The 11534-nt window shown below is 42.8% G+C and overlaps 1 protein-coding gene, 1 long non-coding RNA gene and 1 pseudogene across 2 annotated transcripts in view; all 3 read right to left on the bottom strand.

Annotated features, from left to right (window-relative positions):
• Positions 1–5864, bottom strand: part of LOC112070354 (ATP-dependent Clp protease ATP-binding subunit clpX-like, mitochondrial) — a 32351-nt gene extending 26487 nt beyond the window's left edge. The window contains exons 1-5 of the mRNA XM_070438935.1: positions 5672–5864; positions 5125–5193; positions 4479–4639; positions 3909–4026; positions 3572–3726 (exon numbers count right to left, since the gene is read on the bottom strand). Of these exons, the coding sequence (XP_070295036.1) occupies positions 3572–3726; positions 3909–4026; positions 4479–4639; positions 5125–5179 (489 nt within the window). The 5' untranslated portion in view covers positions 5180–5193; positions 5672–5864. The remainder of the gene's footprint in view (positions 1–3571; positions 3727–3908; positions 4027–4478; positions 4640–5124; positions 5194–5671) is intronic.
• A 1098-nt stretch (positions 5865–6962) lies between these two features.
• Positions 6963–9464, bottom strand: LOC112070360 (gliomedin-like; annotated as a pseudogene).
• A 459-nt stretch (positions 9465–9923) lies between these two features.
• Positions 9924–10493, bottom strand: LOC139024286 (uncharacterized). Its single transcript, XR_011475576.1, has 3 exons — positions 10334–10493; positions 10134–10238; positions 9924–10019 (listed from the first exon to the last, which is right to left on the bottom strand). It is a non-coding gene; the product is annotated as an uncharacterized lncRNA (long non-coding RNA).
• Between the last annotated feature and the right edge of the window lie 1041 nt (positions 10494–11534).

The raw sequence follows: 11534 nt of genomic DNA, 5'->3' as shown, positions 1-11534 counted from the left end.
TATAACAGGAGCTGAGTCACTGGCTTACTGGTGCTCTAGGAGGGCTGCGTGACGTCGGGCCAGGCTTGAGTCACTGACTTGATCTTCCTGTCCGGGTTTTGCGCCCCCTCGGGCTCGTGCGGTGGAGGAGCTCTTCGTGGGCTATACTCAGTCTTGCCTCAGTAGTAAGTTAGTGGTCTGTTGATATCTCTCTAGTGGTGTGGGACTATACTCAGCCTTGCCTCAGGGTAGTAAGTGGGTGGTCTGTTGATATCTCTCTAGTGTGTGGGGACTATACTCAGCCTTGCCTCAGGGTAGTAAGTTGGTGGTTCGTTGATATCCCTCTAGTGTGTGGGGGCTATACTCAGCCTTGCCTCAGGGTAGGAAGTTGGTGGTCTGTTGATATCTCTCTAGTGGTGTGGGACTATACTCAGCCTTGCCTCAGGGTAGTAAGTTGGTGGTCTGTTGATATCTCTCTAGTGGTGTGGGACTATACTCAGCCTTGCCTCAGGGTAGTAAGTTGGTGGTCTGTGATATCCCTCTAATGTGGTGGGGGCTATACTCAGCCTGTCTCAGGGTAGTAAGTTGGTGGGCTGTTGATATCCCTCTAATGGTGTGGGGGCTATACTCAGCCTTGCCTCAGGGTAGTAAGTTGGTGGTCTGTTGATATCCCTCTATGGTGTGGGGGCTATACTCAGCCTTGCCTCAGGGTAGTAAGTTGGTGGTCTGTTTATATCCCTCTAATGTGTGTGGGGCTATACTCAGCCTTGCCGCAGGGGATAAGTCTGGTGTGGTCTGTTGATATCTCTCTAGTGGTGTGGGGACTATACTCAGCCTTGCCTCAGGGTAGTAAGTGGGTGGTCTGTTGATATCTCTCTAGTGGTGTGGGGACTATACTCAGCCTTGTCTCAGGGTAGTAAGTTGGTGGTCTGTTGATATCCCTCTAGTGGTGTGGGGGCTATACTCAGCCTTGCCTCAGGGTAGTAAGTTGGTGGTCTGTTGATATCTCTCTAGTGGTGTGGGGACTATACTCAGCCTTGCCTCAGGGTAGTAAGTGGGTGGTCTGTTGATATCTCTCTAGTGGTGTGGGGACTATACTCAGCCTTGCCTCAGGGTAGTAAGTTGGTGGTCTGTGATATCCCTCTAATGGTGTGGGGCTATACTCAGCCTTGCTCAGGTAGTAAGTTGGTGGTCTGTTGATATCCCTCTAATGGTGTGGGGGCTATACTCAGCCTTGCCTCAGGGTAGTAAGTTGGTGGTCTGTTGATATCCCTCTAGTGGTGTGGGGCTATACTCAGCCTTGCCTCAGGGTAGTAAGTTGGTGGTCTGTTGATATCCTCTCTATGGTGTGGGGCTATACTCAGCCTTGCCTCAGGGTAGTAAGTTGGTGGTCTGTTGATATCCTCTAGTGGTGTGGGGGCTATACTCAGCCTTGCCTCAGGGTAGTAAGTTGGTGGTCTGTTGATATCCCTCTAGTGGTGTGGGGGCTATACTCAGCCTTGCCTCAGGGTAGTAAGTTGGTGGTCTGTTGATATCCCTCTAATGGTGTGGGGGCTATACTCAGCCTTGCCTCAGGGTAGTAAGTTGGTGGTCTGTTGATATCCCTCTAGTGGTGTGGGGGCTATGCTTTAGTAAAGTGGGTGGGGTTATATCTTGCCTGGTTGGCCCTGTCCGGGGGTATAGTCAGACGTGGCCACAGTGTTCCCCGACCTCCCGCGGTCTCAGTCTCTATGCTGCAGCAGTCTATGTGCCATGGGGCTGGGTTCAGTCTGTTATATCTGGTGTAATTCTCATTTCTTATCTGGTGTCCTGTATGATCTTAAGATCTCGACCATCTAATTCTCCCCTCCCGGAGGACGAGAGCCCTTGGACCATGCCTCTGGCTGTCCTCGTCTCCAGTGCTGCTGATCCACTTCCTGCTGTCCTACCTGGGGCTATGGAACCCTGAAACTGTTCACAGGACGTCTTACCTTGTTCTGGAACTGCTGTTTTCGACCCTTTGTCTCCCTCACCTGCTGTCTCAACCTCTGAATGCTCGGCTATGAAAATCTAACTGACATTTACTCCTAAGGTGCTGACCTGTTGCACCCTCTACAACCACTGTGATTATTATTTGACCCTGCTGGTCATCTATGAACATTTGACCAACAATCTGTCCTTAAATGGCCATGTACTCTTATAATTTCCACTTGGCACAGCCAGAAGAGGACTGGCTACCCCTCAAAGCCTGGTTCCTCTCTGAGTTTCTTCCGAGGTTCCTGCCTTTCTAGGGAGTTTTTCCTAGCCACCGTGCTTCTACATCTGCATTGCTTGCTGTTTGGGGTTATAGGCTGGGTTTCTGTACAGCACTTTGTGACATCGGCTGATGTAAAAAGGCCGATGTAAAAAGGCCTTTATAAATACATTTTGATTGAATAATGATTGATTTAAATAATGACACGAGTCATAAATACACAGTGAATAACTAATAAAAATAACATGGCAAAACAGGAAGTACTAAATCGATGTGCAGGGGTACGAGGTAATTGAGGTAGCTATGTACATATAGGTAGGGGTTTCGACTGTTCAGAATGATGATATGATACAAGGTTATGATTAATAAGTTGACTGTTTATGGATGTGATAGGTAAAGACCTTCAGAGTTTAATCCGGGAGATGGTAACTCTTTAAAGAACCGCTCGTGGTGCCCCAGATCCTAATGAGTTAATTGTTACATGATTAATTTAAAAAAAATCGGGTAACAATTAAACATGATTAGATAAATAACAAACTAACTGTCTTCAGACGAATGTTAAAGTCAAGTCACGACAGGTGCGACTCGAGTTTCGCCATCAGCTGGAAGACGGTGTCCCCTTTTGGTCAGTGTCAGTGGAGGAAAGGGAGAGCGGAGGGATGTAGAGAGACAGACCCTCAGTCTGCTGCTCTCTCCCTCCGCTGAGACTGACCCTCAGTCTGCTGCTCTCTCCCTCCGCTGAGACTGACCGTCAGATACAGGCACCATCAGCCCAGTAAAATAAAAAACTAATAATTTAAATGTATTCTCACTCAGCTGTGCCTCACAAGTAATACAACAACGGATCTATTACCGGTGTGATCATATAGCCTACCTCAATATTTGTTTATATAATTTAAAATGTTAAAATGTTATGGGATGTATTTTCTRCATTGTTCTTGATGGTAGGCCACTCTGGTAGATCTACATTATGATCAAATAGCAACAGTATCCTARTTGGCCACTGTTAAAACTGTAACTTAAAGGGTGTACCGCCTCAGTGTTGACAGTAAACGCGCTCTGGAAGTTGTACAGAATTTTCACAACGTTCACGTTTGCYCTCAGCAGACCTGAAATTTGCTCAGTGCCCCCAAAATATGTAGGGAATGCATTATAGTTCCAGGTATACCTGCAGCATCATCATAGTAATTCCTGCTTGAAGATAACCATCACATCATAAAAAATAAAAAAATAAAAAAACAGGAGAAAGAAGAACCAGTTCCTCTTTATGGTCATTGGTGCACGTACCTTTTTGGGTGGCGGGGGAGGTTTCTGTGCTCGTACCTTTTTGGGTGGCGGGGGAGGTTTCTGTGCTCGTACCTTTTTGGGTGGCGGGGGAGGTTTCTGTGCGAAGGCCATTTTGACAGCCTCAGGGGGCGACTCTGCTTCTGTATCCAGACCCTTCTTAGAGTCCGTCTCAGAGAGCACCACGAAGAAGTGATGGCATTTCTCACACTTCACAAAACGTGTTGACGCTGAAAAAAAAATTAATAATAATACAATTGGAAATGTTTCACTTATCCGTCTCTGATTTCATACAATAGTAGTGACTGTGTGACAAGTCAATAATTTATACCACTGCTTTTTCTACAACTTGAATCTTTAGAAAATACAGCCTGTGAACATCGTATCTATTTTATTTTTAATGGGTACTCACATACAAAGGTCTCCACATGTGTACACGGGTCTCCYCATTTGGGACAGTGCAGCTGGTTACCCCCCTTCCCTGATCCACCAGAAGAGCCCGAAAGTCTCTTTGCTTCACCGACGTTCTTCTGCATATGATCAGCACAAGAGAGAGAGACATACTATCATGAATGCAACACAGCAGGAAAAACAATGTAGCCACAGATAGGAGGCTATGTCGTTGTCACTTGTTGAAAACCACTGTGTATTTATTAGAAAGTCTATTATTGTGTCTTGTCACCACCAGAGATGGGGTCAATTCCATTTCAATTATGATGTCACCACCAGAGATGGGGTCAATTCCATTTCAATTATGATGTCACCACCAGAGATGAGGTCAATTCAATCAATATGTCACCACTTAGCATAAACAGATCTGGGAACAAGCCATCTTGCCACGTTGTTATATCATGTTTGGCAATGACCATAGGAGTTGGCGAGACAGCACAAACAGATCTGGGTCCAAGCTAGTCACCACTGGGTGATTCATTCTGTAAAGCAGGCAAACAGATATGTTCTAATCCAGTGGAATCACGTTTACCTTTCCACCATCGTTGGATCCATCCTTGGTTGTTCCATCTTTAGCAACGAAACATACTGCCGTTTCATGGAAGGACCTCACTCGGACTCTGGGWGGTAGGTGAGCTTCACAAGAACTAGGTCTGCTCAAAGCATAGAGTTGAATACGAGAACAAGACAGTCCTGTACAACAGAAACACCATGCAACCAAATGTTTAGGCCTATGTTTTAATAAACATAAACTTGTACTTTTTAATTTTATTTCTGGATGGCCATGATTCATATATTAGGTCAGGCCAACTTCCCCGTTCCATAGTTATAGAATGAGTCATTCTAATCCTATGCCTTGTTCCCTTCCTCCATCAGCCAATCGTTAGATCAGCCTTTCCCGGAAATCATTCATTATGACGTAGCCTACGGTGTTGTTTACAATGTCAACATCAACATTTGGTATTACGGAAATATAGCTAGCTGCCACRTYATGTGCGCTACATTTGTGACATTGRACACAATTCTCACACCAAATGTATCAATGTAATGCAACAGGACGACCTGTTTTCAAAAACTACTTAACGAGGTCAATGTCACGTAGTTTATCTAAAGACACGTTTAGATTAACGTTACTGTAGTTAACTTGACAATTTATAAAGATTGCAAAGTGTTCTTACCTCTGTGTGCTGAATTCAAGAATATCCTCACGGCCGATGTACATGTACAGGACATACTTTAGTCAAGGTCTAGCAAATAAACACAGATAAACAGGATTAACTAACCAGCATGAATCAACCCGGGCAGCTGTTAGGTACTGTAGTTACCTAGGACATAGTTAGGTAGCTAGCAAAGTAACGTTACAACACAAATCTGACGGAACTAAACTCCCTACTAACGATACAGCTAACTAGTTATTCAGTTTCACCCGTCAAAAAGTAGCGGGCTCAGCTACGTGACTTACAAGCTATTATACAAACAACACCCCTAGAGCTGGAAGGCCAAGGCCGGACATGGAAGCCAGTGGGGCAGATAGTTAGCTTATTTTAACTAGCAAACGCCGCTAGCGACAGAAAAACAAGTGAGCATTCCGGAAAATAGGTAATTTTACTAGCTAGCCGGTGAAACATAACTAAACATGTCAACTGGCTAACGTTAGCTATGTGACCTGTTTAAGAGACGCAAAATGTGGCTTAACAATATAGTTTGCTAGCCAGCTAACTTTACCTGTCGACTCGTAAAGGAGCACGATGGAACCAAAACAAGTATTGACAGTTTCTTCCCGGAGCACAATTTCGTCGAGTCACTGCGACTCTGTAGGGTWGCAGGTCAACGATGTGATTCGTACCAATGTGTCACCGTCCAGGTAGAATGGGGTAAACCGCTCCTACTCATGCCGCGTTTACGTGCTAGTCGGAACTAGGAAATTCCAGAATCGCTGATTCGTTAGACTCCACACGTGTATAACTACAGCCCAGATAGGTTCCCAACCTCATAACTAGCTAGTAATCCACTTCAGGCTTTCAATCACGTTAGAGTAGCTAGCTTGTATAACTATCTTTGCTGGCATGGTTGGTAGACTTTAGAAAAGCAACCAACAACGAAAATGTACTGAATAAGCAACACAACACAACGCAACATAACAACACAGCAACTCACAGTCCTTTCAATATTTTATCAGAGAAGCATATTTTGTTTATTTAAAAAAAAACACCAGTCAGGAGGATACAGACAGCTCAAACAAGAGATATTCAGAAAAATATACTTTTATTTTTACATAGAATTAAGTATAATGTTTGAAAAATGCAATATTCTCCAATTTAAGGATGGGGCCTAGACCCCCCCCCCCCCCTGTATAAAACTAGCAATAAAGTTCAAATAATTGAGTGCCAGGTTGGCGCAAAATCTGTATCTCCYCTACGCCAGCACAATGGAAAGAGCATGCCACGGTGTGAGTAGGAGGACTATGGAAAGCCACTGGAGCAGCTAGGCTCCCGAGTGGCACAGCGGTCTAAAGTGTCACTACAGTGCCTGGTTCGAATCCAGGCTGTATCACAACCGGCTGTGATTGGGAGTCCCATAGGGCGGTGCATATTTTCATATGTTTTTTTTCTTCTTCCTGGATTGGCTTCRGCTGTGATTTTGAATGATTTAAGCGGCCTATAGTCCTATTTGTTTGGCAAGACAGCTGTGCATGGATACATCTCGCCATAGTAGGCTGTAGGCTATGTTTTGGTTATTTGGGTCTCCATTCACCTTTTGTTTACTGTGTTTTTAACTAGCCTAAATATAGATTGTGTCAGGCCTTTATTGATCTGATATTCTGTTTACTAGGCCTACTTGGTACCTCTGTTTTGTTCTGTTCGCATTGTTACAGAATTTAGTTTTTTTTTTCTATTTATGTTTTGAGGTCAGACTTTAGCATATGTAGTGTATCGCATTATCAAACTTTGAAAGGGAATGAGGGCTGGATTTACAGTTGATTGAATTGAGGATCAGATAGAGAATTACTGTAAAATATGAAAAGAAAACATGTTTTTATTGGTAATTGTACAACATGAATGAGAATGAATGAGAAAAATATCGATGCCAAATATTATACAAAAATGAATATTTTATGACACTAACATTCTTAAAAAATTAGAACACTCTCCCAGGACAGTGATAGACATGTTGGCTTGATGGGTGTGTCCTCTGATTGTTAATAAAACCTTCTCTACATTGGTTACATTCAAGGTGTCACTACTTGTGGCTGTATTCTCCTAGGCAGAATGTCTCCCACGATCATAAGATTTATTTACGATCATAACATTTGACTAGACTTTTTTGATCCGAAGTAAAATAAGCCTTGCATATTTTCACATAGCTGTTGTCCCACATATACAAAAGATGATTTTGGGGATAATATGACAACATAGCCATAATACCATTGGCTGATCTGAGATCRAAACTTACATTCAAAGGTTTCTCTTTCATTAAGTCAAAGGCATGTGTGACTTTTGTGTCTTTGGTGTCAGTCATATACAGAACTCCACACGCAACAAAGGCATTCCCAGCGTTCGGTACAGGATAGGACGTGCTAACCACAGACAACACAGAAAAACTCMTGTGGTTAAGCTTGGCAACCATCATGGTTCCGTTGACAACTGAAGCATATATGAGCCACAGTCCGTTCTCGTCCACAGCAAACTTAAAGTATGTCTTGGAGTTGTAGAAGAGYTAGGTTCGATTGTGGTAAAGAGCATTCTCAACGGACAGTGTCTGTAATCTCCTGGTCTTCAGATTATCCCTGTTAAAAAGCAAAATATTGAGAATGGGTCAAATACTTAGGAATCATGTACAAGATTTTGGAAACATATCTGGATACATATATGTGTTGCTTTAAACTGCAGTAAAAGAAACGCTTACTTGACAACTTTCGAGGTTCCCGCATTGTGATAGTACATAGACCCATTGTAGATGATGTGGCCACAACCCTGGTACAACTTCCTCATGTCAATAGACTTGCTGCTGCCGTTAGGAAATGATGCAATGCTCTTGTACTCCTGCAAGACTCGACCTGAAAAGCCAAATGTAAATCGCAACACACAGTATCTTTCTGCTGGAAATTGTTTCATTTGTTGCAACTTATATACACGTTATGTATTGTAACAGCTGATTTCTTTCTTTGGCCTTGAGTTTTCCCCTATTATAAAATATATTTCCTCAATATTATTGGTATTTTCTTTACGACTTGCCAAAAGTACTGTACCTGAAAAGTGTTCAGCCATCCAAATGTGGTTATCGTTCACCCGGGCTGCATCTCGCATCCAAACTCCAAATGTAGTTTCCATTTTAGTGACGTTTGGAAAGCATGTTATGCTTTTGATAATGTATTCTATGGATACGAAAGAGAAACGTCACTAGGTAAAATGAAATAATGACAATGTTTGAAATGACGTAAAAGACTTCACTAAGCAACAGTTTCCACTAGGGGGCGCTCATGAGTAAAGGTTGAAGGTACAGTACAGTAGTACAAACTAAGCTTCCAGACTGTACCTTTAAATGCTGTGGTTACATTGGAGGGAACAGTGAAGACTTTAAGGCCTTCTGTTGACAAAATGCAACCAATTATGAAGAAAATAATCTACCTTCAACATCCCAATTGAACCCCCAGTATTGCCTATGTAGAAATAGTTCTGATACCAGCTTTCCAAACAGGTTCTTCTTTCGCATCCTCTGTGTCGGTTACATTCAAGGTGTCATTGGTGGGAGCAGAGAAGATTTCTGCTGAAAATGAACATAAAATGCAATCAATTATGAAGACAATTTCAATACCTTCACCATCCTAATTCAACCCCTTTATAGATTTAAATAGTTTCATACCAGTTTTCTTAAATGCTGCTTCTTCCACAATCTCGCTGTCAGTTACGTTCAAAGGTCCGTCTTCCACAATCTCGCTGTCAGTTACGTACAAAGGTCCTTCTTCCACAATCTCGGTGTCAGTTACGTTCAAAGGTCCTTCTTCCACAATCTCGGTATCAGTTACGTTCAAAGATCCTTCTTCCACAATCTCGGTGTCAGTTACGTAACAAAGGTTCCTTTTCACAATCTCGCTTGTCAGTTTACGTTCAAAAAGTCCTCTCACACTTCTCGGTGTTGCGTTAGTAAAGTCTTCTTCGCACAATTCTCGCTGTCAGTTCGTACAAAGATCCTTCTTCACATTCTCGGTGTTCATCAAAGTTTTTTTACCTTTTCCACAAAAAGGTTCTTTCCCCGTGTCAGTTTACGTTCAAAAGTCCTTCCTTTTCCAATCCGTGTCAGTTACGTTAAAACAAGTCTTCTTCACAATCTCGTGTGCAGTTAGTACAAAGGTCTTCTTCCCACAATCTCACTGTCAGTTACGTTAAAAGTCTTCTTCACAATCTCCAGTGTGCGTACGTTTCAAAGGTCCCCTTCTTCCACAAACTTCCTGTCAGTTCGTATCAATGGTCCTTCTTCCACACAATCTCGTGTCCAGTTAACGTTCAAAGTTCCACATCCGTGCAAACGTTCAATCCTTTCTCCAATCTCGATGTCAGTTACGTTCAAGATCCTTCTTCCACAATCTGGTCAGTACGTTCAAAGTCTTCTTCCCACAATTCGACTGTCAGTTACGTCAAAGGTCCTCCTTCTTCCACAATCTCAGGATGTCAGTTACGTTAAAGGTCCTTCTTCCACAATCTCGGTGTCATTTACGTTAAAGTCCTTCTCCACAATCTCGGTGTCAGTTACGTTCAAAGGTCCTCCAACAATCTCATTGTCAGTTACTGTTCAAAGATCCTTCTTCCACAATCTCGGTGTCAGTTACATACAAAGGTGCTTCTTCACATCTTCGCTGTCGATTACGTTCAAAGATCTTCTCACAACTCTCTTCAGTACTACGTCCTTCACTCTGGTTCTAGGTTCAAAGGTCCTTCTTCCACATCTGGTGTCAGTTACGTCAAGGTCTTTCTTTCCCAATCTTTGTGTATGTCATCTTGTCGGTTATTTGCTTCCTCGTTCTCTGTGTCAGTTACATTCAACGTGTCATTACTTGCGGCTAGATTCGCTGACTCTAAGGGGAGAGAGATGCAACAGTGTTTTTTTTACACTGAGGAATAAACGTATGTTCATACATAGTGATTCTGAGTTGTTGTTGGTGGAATCTCTGCCAGGACAGTATGCTCACCCGTAGACATGTTGGCTTGATGGATGTGTGCTCTGATGGTTCGATTAACATTCTCTGCATTGGTTACATTCAAGGTGTCACTGCTTGTGGCTGTATTCTCTGTACCTAAGAGTGTAGAGAAAAAAATGGAACAGTGTTTTACAGTGACAGTGAGGATGAATGCATGTCCTTGTTGGTGGAATCTCTGACAGCATACTCACTCAGAGAGTCAGACATGTTGGCTTGATGGAGACAGGTGTTCTCTAACAGGTGTGCTCTCATGGTCCTATTTCTAGAGGGTTCTGGGTCCTCTAAGGTCGCTGGGGGCCCAGGTAGACCAGGGGGACCGGCAGGGCCAGGAGGGCCCCTTGGACCCGGAGGCCCTTCAAACACAAATCAGAGGCACAGGATCTGAACAGGCTTCTCAGATAAACTAACATTTACAGTATGTAATACAATTATGATCATTGCAAGTAAAACATAAATTGTAACTATCTGCAAAATCAGTGTTAGTAGCTCAAATGTAGTTGAGAATGATCTAGTAAGGTGAGCTAGTAGGGTGAGCTATTAAGATGAACTAGTAGGGTGATCTAGTAAGATGAACTAGCAGGGTGATCTAGTAAGATGAACTAGTAGGTTGAGCTAGTAAGATGAACTAGTAGGGTGATCTAGTAAGAGGAACTAGTAGGGTGAGCTAGTAAGATGAACTAGTAAGGTGATCTAGTAAGGTGAACTAGTAAGGTGATCTAGTAAGGTGAGATAGTAGGGTGATCTAGTAAGATTAACTAGTAGGGTGATCTAGTAAGATGAACTAGTAAGGTGATCTAGTAAGGTGAGATAGTAGGGTGATCTAGTAGGGTGATCTAGTAAGATTAACTAGTAGGGTGAGCTAATAGGGTGATCTAGTAAGATTAACTAGTAGGGTGATCTAGTAAGATGAACTAGTAGGGTGATCTAGTAAGATGAACTAGTAGGGTGATCTAGTAAGGTGATCTAGTAAGAGAACTAGTGGGCGATCTAGTAAGAAGACTAGTAGGGTGATCTATGTAAGATGAACTAGTAGGGTGATCTAGTAAGATTGTAGACTAGTAGGGTGATCTAGTAAAGTGAACTAGTAGGGTGATCTAGTAAGTCGTGATCTAGTAGATGAACTAGTAGGGCGTATCTAGTAAGATGAACTAGTAGGGTGGATCTAGTGAAGAGAACTAGTAGGGTGATCTAGTAAGATGAACTAGTAGGTGTGATCTAGTAAGAATGAACTAGTAGGGTGATCTAGTAAGATGAACTAGTAGGGTGATCTAGTAAGATGAACTAGTAGGTGATTAGTAAGATGAACTAGTAGGGTGATCTAGTAAGATGAAGTAGTAGGTGATCTAGTAAGATGGAGATTTTTTAAGAGAATTGAAGACACCTTTACCCTCT

The sequence above is a fragment of the Salvelinus sp. IW2-2015 genome, unplaced genomic scaffold (assembly GCF_002910315.2).
Source record: "Salvelinus sp. IW2-2015 unplaced genomic scaffold, ASM291031v2 Un_scaffold1303, whole genome shotgun sequence".
Lineage (NCBI taxonomy): Eukaryota > Metazoa > Chordata > Actinopteri > Salmoniformes > Salmonidae > Salvelinus > Salvelinus sp. IW2-2015.
Note: the sequence above shows the minus strand (reverse complement) of the source record. Positions and strands in the feature narration are given on the sequence as shown.